Here is a 16,939-nt window from a genome sequence, read left to right on the forward strand (position 1 = left end):
ACTTAATAATTGCCTAACTGTGTGACCATGGGCACATTTAACCCCAGTGCCTTAAATTAAAATAAAATTAATAAAAAAGAATATTAAAAAAAGACTCGTAGAGACACATAGTCCTGGACTGAGGGAAGGAAGAGGAAAGTCATGAGGGAGCTCAACTCCCTATGCTGGAGGAATACCAAAACCATACAGAAAATCAGAGACTTTATTGTTGAAAATAATGGGAAGGTTAAAGGGGACAGACTTCCATGGCTGAAGCCAAACATTCCCTAAACTAGAGATCCCATTGAGTGAGTCAGAGAGGATGACATCAGAGGAGGGATCTTATCTATTGGAAATGTCTGGGTAAGGAAGCTTCAGTAAGAGTTCAGGGGGTCATGGGGATCAGGTGAAGGAAGTTCATGGAAATGAGGGAGGCTGGGGATATCTGGGGGAGCAGTAAATAGGGACTAGTCAAGGGCTAGAAGGAGTACATGGGGAAAAGTTAGGATGTCTCTAGGAAGGATTCAGGATGGAGGTACATGGGGGAGGGGCTGGAGGGAAGAGTAAGAGTGGGGCAGACCATACAGGGCTGACCTGCAGATGGTTCCATAGGCCTGGGAATAGCCTCCCAGGGAGGCCTTAGCTGCCCCTATAGACCCTTGAGAAGCAGAGGATTGGAACATCCTCTTAGCAGGCCGCAGGACAACTCGAGCATCTTGAGTGGGGCCAGGGGGCAGGCGAGGGACCTGAGAGGAAAAAAGAATTCATGGGGGAAGAGGGGATCAGTATTGGGAGTGAATAGTTAGTGTTGGGGAAATGACAGTGATGTCAGGGGAGGGATAATGCCATGGGAGAGATAATCAGTGTTGGGGGTAGGATAATCAAGATCATAAGATTTAGAGGAGAAGGGACCTTAGGGATCATGAACTCTAATTAATGACCTCATTTTATAAGGAGCTAAAACGCAAAAAGGATGAATGAGTGACTTGGTCAAATTCACCTAGCCAAGCTGGGATTCACACCCAGGTTCTGTCAGGCTACTTAATGTTATATCCAGGCTGTCAGGCTATTTAATGTTAGGAAGATGCCACTAAAAGGGAGAGAAAGTCAGTATCTGGAAAGTAATAATTGGGACTCTGCATCTGGATTGCCTCACCAGCCTGGTGCTTGTGGAAGTCATGACACCCATCAGGGAACTGTCCTTTCGCGTTAGGGCCTGGTTGGTTGCTGCAGCTGCTGCTTGGGCAGAGAGGGAGAGGGTAGGCATGCCCCATTTGATGCCTGGCTTCTCCTAAAAACAGACATATTACTCCCCTGGACTGGTGCAGACAGAGATTATTACCCGAGGTAAGCAATCATATCCTGAGAGTACTGCAGTACCAAGAAGGTGGAGGGACTAAAGGAAGACAAGTAGGGAGCTAGACCAGGAAACAGTCTAGCCATGTTTATTCATTCTCCTGGCAATATCCCTGATGCTTCAAGGTTCTGTTCTGTTTCTACTTTCTTTTAATGCCATTCCCTTTAATGCAATGATCCCCAGACTTGCATTCCCAGCTTCAATCTTTCTTCTGAACTCCCCAAGCCCTATTTTCAAATACCTGCTGGATAGCTCCACATGGAAGTCCTTCATTCAATTTCACATATTTAAGATTGAACTTGTCTTCCCGCCAAAATTTCCTAACTTCCATAATTTTTTGGTAACATTTATCCCCCTCCCTTTCTTCTTTCTTCTCCTCCTCCTCTCTTCTATCTCTTCTGACGTCTCCACCTCCTCTTTTTCTTCTTCCTCCTCCTCCTCCAGGGCCAACTCCTCAGTCATCTTGGACATATTTATCCTTCTCTCTTACTCCACACATCCAATTGCCAAATTCTGATGAATCTAGCTCTACCACAGTTTTTGTGTCCATCTCTTCCTCTCCCACTATGACAACTCTTAACATTGTCTGCCTGCTTTTAATCTCTCCTCCCAACATCCTTCAAAGAAATGCTCCTTCAGACCTAATGCCCTTCTTTGACCAAACCCTTCAGTGGCTCCCTGTTGGTCCATAGGAGAAAACACCCCCTTCTTAGTCTTGCACTTAAGGTCCTGCTCAGTCCCACTTTTCTCACCCACACTCATACTCTTCCCTTTCATGTACTTTACATTCTGGCTAAACTGGAACACTACTGACTAGGCTTTTTCACTGACTGACCCTCCCATGTCTGGACATCTCCTAAGTCACTATTCCTGCAACAGAACACTTGGCCTGCTGCAATCCCTTGGTTCTGCAGAGATCCTGCCTTGTTGCCATTTTTTCCAAGAAGCCTTACCTCTCACCACCACTTAAATTCAAATGGAAGTGATCTGTCCGCCCTTGGGTCTCACACTCTCCTCAATTTGCACTTCACTGACCATGTTCTTTTTTCTACTCTAGTGATGTATGTGGTCAGATTTCACTGAGATCTCAGAGGGTAGGGAACTCCTTTCCCTCTGTGCTTTCCTAACCCAGAAAAGTGCAGTTTAAGTCACTATCTAGTAGGTGTTCGTTAAATAGAAAGGAATAAACTTACCCCAGTGGGACCAGTGAGAGTTCGAGCATCACCCCAAAATGAGTGTCCCCTCTTCCCGAAGGAACCTCGATGTTGTAACCAGATGGAGGGTGCTGACCCCTGCTGAGGTCCAAAGGTGTCTATGTTTTGGGTAGGGGGGAAGGAACACATCACAGTGAGGGTCAGGGTTGTAACACCTTTGTGAAGGGGTTTTGGACAGGGAAATCAAATACCATGACTATGAGGTCAAGGGTTATAAAACTGGTGAGGGGGAAGGGGTTGGGTTAATGGATAACCTGCCATGGATTCAGATTAGACATCAAACACTGAAGGGTCAAGGAATCACAAGCTATTGGGGATGGGGATAGAGATTCAAGGTCACACCATTTCCTAAGATCAGAAGTCACCTATGAGGAGATGGAGTCCGAGATCACATACCATGGCAGGGAGAGGGTTCACTCTGTGGTCTGGGTCCAGGGATTTGTGAACGGCGTTCCTTCAGGATAGAGGGCCGAGGTTCCCCTGGAGCCTGGGCTAGCTCAGAAATAGAATTCTGCGGGAGGGGGTCCTTCTGGGAGGGCAGGGGCACAGAGCTTGACCTGGGAAGGTCCCCCAGGGCTTCTCTCTGAATCTCCTGCCTTTGAAGCCGATTGTTTGACCTTCGCTCTAAGATCATCTGTAGGAAGGGGACATTTCAGAGTCCCTCTGGGAAGTATTTAAAGTAGGGAAGTAAAGAGTAGGGGATTACCTGGGTCTAGGCAGAGAGCAAGAGAGTGACTTATGTGTGTATGTAGAACCTGAAATGAAGGATTTCCTGGACTGAGGAAATACTTAAGAGTGATAGTGAGAAGGTCATGGGGAGGGACCCATGCATGTCACCCTCTTGGGGAGCCTGAGGTAGAAGAGTATTTGGATTTAAGAAAATTCCTAATGCCATATCTGTAGTGGCTGGAGTGTTCCTCTGCACACACATGTGCTATGCTTGTGTTCACACATACATATGCAGCTCACTGACATGCATGTGGTGTATCTGCACCTCCAGGGGACTGCATGTATACACATGTGACTATCCTTGTGTCTGTATGCATGTGTGTATGGCAGAGAAAGAGGCAAGGGGCTGAGGCTCCTGGAGGTCACCTTGTACAGCCTGTTGCGATACTCCACCACAGAGAGCTGCACACCGTCATCCACAGGCAGGATCACTTCATGCTCCAGGGCTGGTTCCTTGGCTGGGCAGTGGAATCTGAAGTAGGAGGTTGGAAGGAAATTTAGAGGTGGATGTTGCTCATTGTCCCCCTGGGGAGCTCTTCTCTCCTCCACTCCATTTACCCATATAAGGGGGATAGCTATGGCAGTTTCTTTCTAAGGAGTTCCATGACCTCAGCCTTTTCTCTATCTGAACCTGTTGCTGATCTGGCCTCATCTGGGAATCCTCTAGACATAGGCTCCTTTCTCATCAGCTCATCAGCATCACTTCCTCCCTCCCTCAACCAATCCTCTTCCATCCCTATTGTCAGCCTTATGCTCTCTTATTGTTCCCTCTCCCTCTTCTCCAATACTTAGCACCTCAGTGTTGGTCTCATTGTCAGCCTGACCTAGGACCTCCCCACTCCCTTCTGACCTTCCCTTCCCATCAGCCTTCCTGGGGCCTCCCTGAACCACCCCACTCTCTCCCCACCTCCTCATGTAGGGGTGCCTCAGAGCCTCATCTGCTGTCAGCCGCTTTTCAGGGTCAAACACCAGGAGTCGTTGCAACAGGTCAAGGGCCTCAGGAGGAGTGGTTGATGGGAAACGGGAATCCAGAGACACTAGCTGGCTGGAGGCAAGTGTTATATTCCCAAATTTGGGTGCTCCACTGTTACTCACTGTGCCCTCTAAGCTCAAAGGGATCCAATGCTATGGCCATGGCAGATCAATTCCAGGGATGGAGAATAGCCCACAGTTCTATCATGCATTGATATTTATTTCCTTACAACCACCCAAGAGGTTGGTAGTGAAGGGATAGATGGAGAAAATGGAGCTCAGAGTGGTGAAAGGTCTTGACCCATGCTTTCATAAATTGAGAAACTTTGGGGTTCTCTTGAACCCAGGAATCCTAACTCATGGAATATGTTTAATCTGAATGAAGCAATAGAATACAGAGAGGTGGGGGAAAGAGTGGGATGAGTGAGGGGTGAAGGCAGTAGGGCAGGAGGTTTGGATGAGAAAAGGATGGATAGACAAGTATAATGGGAAGGAAGCTGAGGGGAAAGGAGAGGGGGAAACACGGAAGGAAAGATTCCTGGAGAACTAGTGGAAAAACTGTATAAGACAAATGCCAAGTGAATTTCAAATCTGCATCAGGAATCACATCACAAAATCTGAGAAGGAACCACAAACTATTTACTACAAACTTTAATTGAATGAAAACCTCCTCTACAACACAGCAACTATGAGATTATTCAACCCTAGTCTGAAGAGTCTCCAGTGAGGGGGAGCTACTCCCTCCTATTTTACCCCATTCTACTGAAGTAGAACTTTCATTAGGAGCAAATTTTCCCTTGTTTTAAACCTAAATCTGTCTCTTTGCAACAAACTTTCTCTGGGGTCAAATTGACCAGACTGACTCCTTCCTTATCATAGTTCTTAAAATACTTGAAGTCAGCTATCATGTCCCTGCTAAGTTTTCTCTTCTTTAAGCAAAATATCCCCAGTTATTTCAATTGATTTTCCTATGAGAAGGTTCTGAGACTCTTCACCAACATGGCCACCCATTCTGGCCTCTTTCCAACTTATCAACATCTCAGATTTTAGAACAATATTGAACCTGAACAGGGCAGAGTCCAAAAGGAACCAGGAACAATCTTGGACACTGTCTCTATATCGATGTAATTTCAGCAAGCTGCTGTATCTGTGCTTCCAGGCTACTACATCTCTCAGCCTTATTTCAGATTGCTCTCCTTATTTTACACAATTTCTCTTTCCTAAATATACTTTTTGAAACTCTCAATTTATGGACAAATGAAATAAAGATTAAGAAAAGTCTAATGCTTATTTGAAAAACCTCTGCAGTTAAAAGAATGAATTGCATATATATATATATATATATATATATATATATATATATATATATCAATACTGGCAGATAACATAAGGCAGTGGGTCTCATTTAGTAGTTCATGAACCCTTTGGGTGGTGACAATGATCAGGGGATTTGCACTAAAATTCTTTAATATTGTCTCATGTGTAATTAATTGCAGAATATTCTGAGTAGTATATTAAATTGTCCTGAGGTTACACAATACATTTTGATGTTTGAAAGGAGTTAGTTAAGTTTTATTCTTAGAATAAAAATAATTGTTTTCAGGTTTCAGATGATAGTAACAATTTTTATTCTTCGATTGGGTTTGCTTTTATATTTGGCTATTTCTTGAATCTTTGTATTTACAAAACCTATATTTCATCCTGGAGTTAATGAAGTTCCATGTTACAGTCATAATCTTATAATACAAAATATATCATTGATTTGATTTCCCTTCTTTATAAAGGTTTCTCTAAAGAGAAACCATCTTTTTAAAAAATTTATAACTTTAATATAAGCTTTCTAGTCTGAAATAATTATCTAGAATTCTCTGAATGTTTAAAGACCAGAATTCTTGTGCTTAACTGGAACATTTAGTTGGATAGCAAGATCTCCATATCAGGAAATTATCCTCTATCCAGCTGCTTGCTATAAATAATAAATGTTGTTTCTAATGAATTTGATCACTAAATACTGAATGAGTTGATTTATTCCCTTTGAAACCATACTTTTTAACTTCTCTCCCACCTCTGTGCATCACCACAGGTTCTCCACCAGAGAATGTTCTCTCTTCTTCATTGATCAAAAATTCTCTTCTTCTGAGATTTGGTCAAGGGGTCACCCTCCTCCAGGTTTTTAGAGCTCTCTTTCCTCAGATTTTTCTTAGAGTATTTTGTCTCAATCTCTCCATTGTTTCTAGTATACTCTTCCTTGTACACAGATAAAATACATGTAATACATCTAATTGATGAAAATCCTAGAAAACAGGGAAGAATAATTTCCTATCTTTGTAATCCTAGTGTCTATACAGTCATTGAATAAATGTGGAATTATAATTGAAACATTTCTTTCTATATAATTTATAATTCAAAATTCACTAATATAGTAAAATATAATTGTGAATGGTGGTAGGGAAAATAGGAGGTAAGAGAAGGTAAGAGGAGGAGGAGGAGGAGGATGGAACAGAGGAGGAGGATGGAAGGGAAGGGGGGGGAAACAGGAGAAGATGGAAGAAAAAGAGAAGAAGGAGGAAGAGGATAAATAGGTGTGATCCCCAAGTCAGGGTTTTTGGAGGATAAATATTCCATATTTTGATACTCTGCAGAGTGGGAAGTGAAAAGTTACTCAGTACAGGTGGTAGGAAACTAGATGGGATCCTTTTGCTTGAGAAATGTCTTTTTTCATCAAAGAAGTCCCACATTCCAGTGATCATTCTGGCCTCTCCCTCAGAAGACAATGTGATCACTATTTAGAATCATTTTCTATACCTAACACTGAATGAATGATTCAAGTTTATTAATAAGATAAAATCAATCCTGCATAAACCCTTTCCCTTCAGGCTCACACTTACCGAGAGCCCATGCGGTGGAGGACAGAAGCACTGTATTCTGAGCCAATGGACAGGAAATCTGGTTTCAAAAAGAAGGCAGTAGAGGAATTAAAGTGGACATATGGGACAAACAGAAAAGTGGTCCTGGGGAAAATCACCTCCTCCCTACCTACTACTTGTTCTGTAGGGAACAGGATGATTTTCCCACTCCAACTTCAGTCTCATTTTCTCTAACTGGGGCCAGGATCAACAATTCCCTGTTCAATCTCACTCTCTATGATTAGGCCATATAGCATAAAGGATCTGGAAGGGTAGGGAAATGTCTAGCTACTTGGTGATTATATAGTAACTTGGCTGGAATGTCAGTCAGGGCTAGGATGAATATACTTCCTTAATAAGTGCTCACCCTCTTTGTTTGGGACTGGGATGGCTGCCAGGATTAGTTCAAGCTGGTTGAGGGTAGAAGTTCCTGGGAACAAAGGTTTCCCAAGTAGCATCTCCCCCAGGATACAGCCCAAGCTCCACATGTCTACACCCTGTGTGTACCTGCAGGGTCGGGAGTAAAGATATGTCTAGGATGAAGGAGAAAGATGAGGCAAGGATGGGGCTTCAACAGAAGTCGGGGTGGGGTAAAGATGACAGTATGCCTGGGTTTGGTGGAGAAGAAAGTGGACAAGTCTTGAACAAAGGTAGGGGTAAGGAAATGCTAGGTAAGAAGAATAGGAAGAATAGGATCTTCAGTATGAAAGTAGCAGTCCACCTCCCAATCCCTGTTTTCCTGATATTTAACCCCTCTTCAGGACACCCCATTACCGATGTGAAGATAACAGGATTTCCGGGGCTCGATACCAGCGTGTGGCCACATACTCTGTCAGGGCTGGATTCCCTGGATCCTCATGAAGTTGACTCAGGGAACGTGCAAGGCCAAAATCACAGAGTTTTACACAACAGTCAGCATCCAGAAGAATATTGGAGGGCTAAGGGGCGTGGGAAGTTTAAGGATCCTGGGTGTATATACATAAAGGTTTGGAAAACTGGTGTAATGTTATGGGGGAGGTGTGAGGACCAAAGGAATAATGAACAGGACTTTCTGGAGGTGAAATGGGTATCTTGAGATTAAAGACGAGGATTTGAAGAAAAAAGTGAGTTTAATAGGATGATATGAAGCACAATATGATAAATGGATGTTTGTGAACTTCTGGGAAAGTGTTTTATTTTTGAGATGGTAGGAAAAATCTAGAATTTTATGTCACAGAAAACTTTACCTCTTTCCTTTTTGTTAGGTGTAAGGACCCTAGGGTAGGAATCAATGAGGATTCTGAGGTAATCAGTGATATAGAGATCTGGTGAAGCAGGTGTCAGTAAGAAGAGAGGGGAGAAGGTGGGAGTGAATGGGCCCTAGGGTTTTCACCTTTTGATCTCTGTGGATGACATTTCCCGAGTGAATAAATTTGGTTGCACATAGGAGTTGGTAAAGGATGTAACACTTATGAATATCCTTCAGCAGGTTCCCCTTCCGGATGACAGAATGCAGGTCTGTGTCTGCAGGGAAAATATGGGGCTCAGTGGTCAGGAGAGTGGGAATTTGGGGGGACAGGATGAGATAAGAACATAAAGATCCACTCACCTAAGTATACAAATTTCAAGGCATGAAGAAAAGGGAACTCACTCACCCATGGATTCAAATACTAGGTAAATGTCCCTGTCATTTTCTGCCCTGATGACATTCAGAAGGCGGATGATGTTGGGATGGTTATCAAACTCCTGAGGGTGAAAGGTCAGGAAGCAAAGATTGGCAAGAGCTACCTAAAAGCTTGGCTGACACTGACTTGGTGGTCCAGAGTGCATTTGGCTTTCTTGTTTAGGGGCAAGATGACAAGTCAATCAGAAGTCTTCCTTGGTTCTCAGGGCCTCTTGAAAAAGGGTTCTTTTAAAGAGGGTAGTCTCTAACACTTTAAAGAGAATCTATATACTACTTATGTGAAGTAGAGAATCAAATCATCTCAGAAAGGGAAAGAACCTTAAACATCATCTAGTCTCATCTAGGAAGAACACCTTTTACAAGGATGTTAAAACTCATAGAAAGAGCCACTACTAATTTGTACATAGGGATCACTATGAAGTTCATATTTACTGAATTTTGAAATGCAATGACATATTTTATTATATTTTTATTTGTTAAATATTTCCCAATTACATTTTAATCTAGTTTGGGCCATAGGCATATTTTGGTCCATATATGGCTTGCTGGTCATTTCTGCCCTACAAAATCTTCAATAAGTGTTTCTCTGCTCTGTATGAAGAGGAAACATCCTTCCCGGGGCAGTTCATTTCACTTTTGAATAGTTCTAATTGTTAGGATGTTTTTCTAGCATAAAAATGAGATTTGCTTCCCAAGGACTTCTACCTGATTCCTACTTCTTTTTTCTTTAGCTAAATTAAAGAACGCTAGTTCCTCATTCTTATGACAATCTCAGATGCTTGAAAACAAAGATTGTGTGATAGCCTTTTCTTTTTTAGGTCAAATATTCCCATTTCCTTCAATCAATTCTGAAATGGCATGTTTTCTTGTCTCTTTATCATTCTAGTTGCCTTTTTTTGGATGTTCTTCAATTTGTCAATGTCCTTTGAAAATGTGGTGCTCAAAACTGAATATTGCTGCTCCAGTTGAGATTCGGCCAGGGTATAGTAGATATAGCATCTGATTTTTTGATTCTCCTTAATACAGCCTAAAAGATCTTGTCATCATATTTGGATTTCATGTCATTGTTGAGTTTGTAATCCATTAAGCTCATCAAATCTTCTTCATATGAACTTATAACCAGGCTCTCCTCTACACAGCTGCCAAATGGATTCTTCTAAGGCACAGTGGTTGTCAAGCAAAATTTAGAAGACTGTTAGTTATTACAGAGAGGGGATATTTGTTGGATTAAATGGCCACTGAGATATCTTTTAATTTTGAAATTTTGCGATTTTGTAAGGTCAGACTCTCATGGAAGCAGAGGATGTTCCTTAACAGTTTCCCTTAGGAGGTTTCTGATAGGGGATGAATTTGATTAGATACAGATTAGTCTGAGCCACTGAAGAGAGTAACCATATCAATGAGATCTGCAAGTTCACCCAAGTAAGCATGAACCTGGGGCAGTATTTATGTAACTAAGGAGGGCTGTCAGCATGAGGCTAGGTCATGTCATATCAGAGCTGCTCACCTGGAGAAACATGATTTCTCTGAATGTTCTCTGTAATAAAACACAAAGGGCATTGCTAGTGATATGTGATGTTACCAGTCTCATTTCCCCAACACATCTGTCCCTTCTATCATCACCTTTCCTTCCCCTCAAAATTTCCATTTCTCCATTTACCCCCTTTACCTGTGCATCTGTTTTGTTCCTGAAGGCATCAAAGATCTTCTTGATGGCCACAATTTCTCCTGTCCTCATATCTACAGCTTTCCAAACGATGCCATAGGCCTGGGAGAATAGAAACTGTGCCTTTTCCTTTCGATAGGACCTGGAAGGTAGGGTGACCCAGGGCCCTCCCCACTAGGATGGACTCATCTACATATCATGATACTGGTGGTGGTCTTTCAATACATTCCTTACCCCTTCTCTTACAAATCCTACCATACTTGTTCTTCAGTTCCCAAACTCTAGCTTGTTCTAGGTCAAGAGGCCCAAGTTAACTTCGTGGCTTAGCCAGAGATCTCTACAGTCAAGGAGTATCTGAAGGAGATATGACCCTAAGTATGTGGAAAGATCCAATGGAGTAAAATTGGCATGTGATAGTACATTACACAACTCACATATGCAGCCTTTTTTTTTTTTTTGCTGTAAAAAAGCAAAATGCTTTGGTGCTTCATTTATACTTTTTGGGGGGATTTGTTTTTTGTGAGGCAATCAGGTTAAGTGACTTGCCCAGGGTCACACAGCAAGGATCAAGTGTCTGAGGCAGAATTTGAATTTGGTTACTGACTCCAGCACTAGTGCTCTAGTCACTGTGTCACCTAACTGCCCTTCTTTATTTACACTTATTTGACACTATAATCTTCTGCAATGCCTTACCTCCCCTATTTTGAACTGAGCAGTATTTGGTCTCCCAAAAAAATTAGGGGCTCCATGAGAGTACTCCTCCCCACAAAGTCTAAAGACTTCATAAAGACAGGTAAGTATCTCCCTGAGACCACCTCCCCGAGTGTCCCAAAGACAAGAGGAGCTTTAAGTACAGGCTGGGCAGTTTATTCCCCTCAGGATGCCAGTTCCATGAGACTAGAGCCTGAGTCCATGGATTCCCTTAGCTCATAGGACTCCTTGTGGATGGTTCAAGACTGTTACTCCCTTAAGTAAGAAGCTCTCTGGAGGGCAAGTCCTTGAGTTTTCTACAGGCCCTTTGCTTTTTCTTTCTTTTTTTAGGTTTTTTGCAAGGCAAATGGGGTTAAGTGGCTTGCCCAAGGCCACACAGCTAGGTAATTATTAAGTCTGAGACCGGATTTGAACCCAGGTACTCCTGACTCCAGGGCAGGTGCTTTATCCGCTACTACCTAGTTGCCCCCAGAGGGGGCAAGTTATGGGAAAGTTATGGGTATAACTCCTTAAACAAGAGGGTTCCAAGGGTAGACCCCTGGGTCTTTCACAGACAGAGGCTCCTTAAATACAGAAGGGCTTTACACCAGGATCTCCTTAACAGAGTCTCCCAGAGAACAGAGGTCTAGAGAGACCAGGCAGGGTTATGTTTCCCTTTTAGAGAGGGGGCTCACTGAGGCTAGTGCTCTGAGTAGCCATTAGATAAGGGGACCCATTGAGGATAAACAGGGACTATTTTTACTCATTAAACTCATTGAGAATGGGGGTCCAGATCATTAGACAGACAAGGCTGTGCCTCTCCTCAGGGGGCTCCCTGAAGGGTGGACCCTCAGCTCCCCTCAGATATTGGGACCCCAGGAGGGGATGTCTCTTTCTTGCACGGGGTGGGGGTGGCCCTTTGAGAATAAGAGTGTGTATCTCCTTAGAGGAGGATTCCCCAAGGGCAGAGTTCTGGGACCCATTAGATCTGGGGGCCTCTCGAGGAGGAGGTATACATATACATACATACACATATATAACATATCCTCTTGGGGGGGCTCCCAGGGTGTGGCCCTTTGGGGACAGGAGGGGGTGTCTCCTAGCCCGAGCCGGGGCCCATCAGCTCTGGGGGCCCCTTGAGGCCAGCAGGGGCGTGTTTCCTCCTGGGGGCAGGCCCGGGGGCGCCCCCCGAACCGGGTCTCTCACCCCCTTCCCGAGCCGCCGCTTGATGAGGTAGCGCTGGGACACGTGTTCGTCCACGTCGGCCGAGCTCATGGCCGAAGGTGGCCCCGTTGCCTCGGCTCTGCTCGGACCCGCTCCTTCTCGCCGCCCTCAGCAGCAGCTGTTGGACCCGTTGCTGTGGAAACCGGAGGCGAGGCGGAGCTTGAGCATCTGGGCCAATCCGAGCACCGTGCGCGGGGAAGCCCGGCCCCCGCCTCCGGTTTGGCCCAATCCCCTTTCTCCTCTCAGGCGGCACTTCCGGGAGCTCCGGCGCCCGCCCCTTCCGGGGAGGGGTCTGGACCGAGCTCCGCCCACAGCCCGGCCTGCAGGCCCCGCCCCCGCGCTCGTGGGCACGCCCCCTGCTTCCAATCCTCCTCTCCCCTGCCCCGCCCCGGGATGTGGGAGGGGTTCAATGAGAAGCTCTCTCTTTTCTCTTCCCCTCCCAGATTGGTCCCTCTTATTCCTGCGGCCTCCATTGGTTGATTCCTAACCCTTACCTAGCCTCACCTGGCGGACAGTACCTCAGAGGACGGGAACGGCAGAACTCAGAGCCCCACCCATACATTCCACTGGGAGCAAAGGGAAAGCCCAAGACTCGCTTGTTCCTAGGTGTGTGTCCTTACCTGTACAGGTAGTGTGTGTAGGTTGGCCGGAGAGCAAAGGAGGGAGTGACTGAGCGTCAGGGCTCCCTCAACAACACACCACAGTCGCTAGGTGAAGTTCATTTCCCTTTTTTAATAATACAAATCATAGCAGATAACAGTTACATAGTATCAGTTATGTCGCAATGTTTCACAAATATTGTCTCATTTAATCCTCACAACAACCCTTGGAGGTAGGGGCCATTTTCATCCCCATTTCTTTTCTATTGTTTTAGGTTTTTGCAAGGCAAACGGAGTTAAGTGGCTTGCCCGAGGCCACACAGCTAGGTAATTATTAAGTGTCTGAGGTCGCATTTGAACTCAGGTCCTCTTGACTCCAGGGCCGGTGCTCTAGCCACTGCGCCACCTAGCCGCCCTGTCCCCATTTCACAGTTGAAGAAACAGGAAAACAGAGAGCTTAAGTGACTTAACCAAGTTTACAAAGCTTGTGAAGGGTTTGTATTAGTATTTAAATTTAGGTCTTTCTGATTCCAGGTCCAGAGATCTATCCACTGGATCACTTTTGGCAAGGTTGTTAATAAAACTCTAATATAAATAAATACTTATTCCATGACTAGTTAGAGTTCACCTAGATTTTAGTCTAAAATGATCAATTTCATAAGGTTTCCAATCGATGTGATGACAGAATCTCATCCTCTCTTCCAAGCCATCTAAGGGACACCTCCCCTTGGAATGTGGGCGTACATAATGGTACCTCTTTTTTTTTGATAGGACGCAGGAAACTTGTTTGACTGAGAGTCAAGGGGATGGATTGTTGCCTCTATTTCTCACACTACATAAAAGTGAGCTGTTAGACCAGTTTACCCCTTTTCATTCTCTTTCTCAATCTCTGAGTTTGAAAAGACTGTGTGTAGTGAGGTAGATTTGTGGTGGGAAGGGGGGGGGGAGGAGGGAAACCTATGTCATTCAGTCATTCAGTTAATAATTATTAAACGCCTACTGGTGCTAATTGATAGAGATACAAAGGCAGAAACCAATTCTTACTCTCAAGAAACTCAGTCTAATGGGGGGGGGAACCTAGCAAATAGCTGTATATATTTAAAAAAAGAGAGAGAGTAGGATAAACCAGGGAAGAGTGTCAGAGGGAAGGCACTAGGATTTAAGGAGGAGTAGAAAAGGCTTCTGGCAGAAGGTAGGACTTCAGCTGAGACTTGAAAGAAATCAGGGAAGCCTGGAGGTGGAGCTGAGAAAAGAGAACATTCCAGTCATGGGACACAAAGAAAATGCCTAAAATTGGATGGAGTTTTATGGAAGCTCAGCCTCCAGCAGAGAGGCCAGTGTCATTGGATCAAAAAGTATATGGAGAGGAGTAAAGGAGGCAGGTTATAACTTTGGAAACAAAACAGAAGATTTTATATTTGGTTTTGTAGGTAATAGGGAGTCATTAGAGTTTATTGATGAGGGAGGGTAAATGACAGGACTAGGGGCAGCTAGGTACAGTAGTGGATAGAGCACATGCCTTGGAATTAGGAGGATCTGGGTTCATATTTGATAGTTAATACTTACTATGTGACCTTGAGCAAGTCACTTAGCCCCATTGCTCACAAGAAAAAAAGAAAAAAGAAAATGACTGGACTTCTACCCATTACCTTGCCCCCCAATTCCTTAATCTACCTTTTAAAAGTTTATCCTTTTTCCTATTCCTTCACCCTCTTATTTATTTCTAAATTTAGAAGACTTACTTTAACTCATTCCCAATGAGTAAGGTTCCAGAATCTCCTACCCTCTCCTCTACTAATTCCTTCTGTATCAGTTTTCCCATTTTTATGCCTTATTTGTATGAGATAATTACTCCCTCTTCTATCTCTCCTTAAAATATTTTTATTTAATTTTAGCATCATCCCATCATACTCAGCTCAGCCCAAGTCTTTCAAACTACTCAAATAATGATGATAACCGTAAGAGAACTGCTAATATTTTCACCTTTCATTTGGTGATTCTCATAAGTTCCCATGGTTTCAATTGCCTCCTCTATGCAGATGACTTTCAGATATTCTTGTCCAATCCTAACATTTCTTCCTATCTCCAGTGTCTCATCTGCCCTCTGTCTAATAAACATCTCAAACTGGATGTCCTATAGACATACTAAACCCAGTATGTTCAAAATTGAACTCATCTTTCTCTTCAAACCTTCCTCTTTTCCTAACTTCCCTATTATTGTGGAGGGTCTCAGTTCTATATACGAAATAAACCTTATTTAGTCCCTTATAATTTGTGTTTAATATTAATCTTAAATTTCTCCTGGATGTTATATATCACAATTTCCCTTAAGTTTTGAGGTTTCTCTCACAAAAACCAGAAAGTCTTTTAGTTTGTTAAATATCCCTTTTTTCTTCTTTTAATTGAGGATTATATTTAACTTTGCTAGGTAAGTTATGCTTGGTCATAAACCCAACTCTTTTGCTCTATGGAATATATGATCCTTCTACATAGTAACTGCTATGTTTTGTGCAATCCATATTCAATTTTTTTTCCTTGTTGCTTTGAATATTTTTTTCCTAACCTGGGAGCTCCGAAACTTGACTATGATGCTCAGGTAGGTTTTTCTCCTGTAATCTCTTTCAGATGGTGCCTGGGGATTTTTTCCATTTCTGCTTTACCTTCTTCTTCTAGGATTTCAGGGAAATTTTCCTTGATAATTTCTTGCAATATTTTATCAGTTTTTTAAAATCATAATTTTCATGTAATCTGACTGTTCTTATATTATTTCCCTTGGTCTGTTTTCCAGAGCAGTTGTTTTTCTGATGAGATGTTTCACTTTCTCTTCTATTTTTCATTCTTTTGATTTTTTGTTTTAAGCTTTTTTGGTGTCTTAGAATGTCATTAACTTCCCCTTGGCCAATTCTAATTTTCAAGGAATTATTTTCTTAAGTTTTTGATTATCTATTTCTAATTAGTTGACTTTCTTTTCATGAGCTTTTTGGATTGCTCTTTTTTCCCCTAAATTTTTTAATATGATTTATTTTTTAAATTTTTTATTGTTTGCAGGGCAATGGGGTTAAGTCCCTTGCCCAAGGTCACACAGCTAAGCAATTATTAAGTGTCTGAGGTCTGATTTGAACTGAGATATTCCTGACTCCAGGGCTGGTGCTCTATCTACTGTACCACCTAGCTGCCCTTCCCCCCTAATTTTTCCTCACTCTTTTATTGATTTTTAAAGTCCTTTTTAAATTCTTCCAAGAACATTTTTGGGCTTCGGATCATTTGATGTTTGTCATTGAAGAAAGAGTGTTTTTTTAACCTCCAATATCTTCCTCTGAATATGAATCATTATCTTTTCTCTTCCCTTAGTAATTATTTATGCTTGGATTCTTTCTCCTTTTGGTTGCTCAGTTTTATTTCTTTATTTTTTGTCTGATTTTATTTTTTAGCAGCTGTTAGTGTAGTCAAGTTGTAGTCCCAAGATATGGGGAATGATGGCTCAAGACTCAGGTTCTTCTTATTGTTATTTTCTGAGGTCTGTCTTGGGCCCAACCTTAGACTTTTCTCTCCACTTCTAAACCAAAGCTAGGGCTCCCAGCCATAGTGTCCCACAAAGGATTTTGTTATCTTTCTGCCTTGGAACTGAAACCAGGGATTCTGCTCTCTTGCAAATGTCCACAACCAAACAGGGTCCCTTGACCTTCTCTTCTGCATGTACCAGATCTGTGCTAGTTCCTGCTCCCCAAGTCATAACCTGGGACATGTCTGATCAGCACAGTTGTGACTGGTGTCCTCTAATAGTGAAAGATCTTTGAATCTTTTCCTCCTCAGTCATCAATCCCCACATTGTTAAAAAAAGAAAATTTCTAAGACTGCTACTCAACCCAGCTGCCTGGTTTATTGTTTTGGACTAGGTTATGGATTCTAAGAAGTGATCTAGAGATGTTTGCACTTCACT

General features: G+C 43.0%; 1 protein-coding gene across 5 annotated transcripts; it reads right to left on the bottom strand.

Annotated features, from left to right (window-relative positions):
* Positions 1–307: 307 nt before the first annotated feature.
* MAPK15 (mitogen-activated protein kinase 15) lies at positions 308–12,641 on the bottom strand. Of its 5 annotated transcripts, none has more exons than XM_074203168.1 (14): positions 12,383–12,640; positions 10,490–10,588; positions 10,328–10,357; positions 8,792–8,882; positions 8,530–8,660; positions 7,932–8,095; positions 7,525–7,664; positions 7,140–7,197; positions 4,187–4,324; positions 3,646–3,751; positions 2,947–3,184; positions 2,530–2,648; positions 1,136–1,270; positions 308–725 (listed from the first exon to the last, which is right to left on the bottom strand). In XM_074203168.1, exons 1-14 carry the CDS (start codon positions 12,449–12,451, stop codon positions 504–506), a joined length of 1,740 nt encoding a protein of 579 aa, XP_074059269.1. In that variant the 5' UTR covers positions 12,452–12,640; the 3' UTR covers positions 308–503. The 5 variants fall into 5 exon arrangements, 4 of the variants coding, with proteins under 4 accessions (XP_074059269.1, XP_074059270.1, XP_074059271.1 ...); XM_074203170.1 differs by having other exon boundaries at positions 545–725; positions 1,140–1,270; positions 12,383–12,641; XR_012471880.1 differs by having other exon boundaries at positions 637–725; positions 1,136–1,215; positions 12,383–12,641.
* Positions 12,642–16,939: the final 4,298 nt, after the last annotated feature.

The sequence above is a fragment of the Macrotis lagotis genome, chromosome X (genome assembly GCF_037893015.1).
Source record: "Macrotis lagotis isolate mMagLag1 chromosome X, bilby.v1.9.chrom.fasta, whole genome shotgun sequence".
Classification (NCBI taxonomy): domain Eukaryota; kingdom Metazoa; phylum Chordata; class Mammalia; order Peramelemorphia; family Peramelidae; genus Macrotis; species Macrotis lagotis.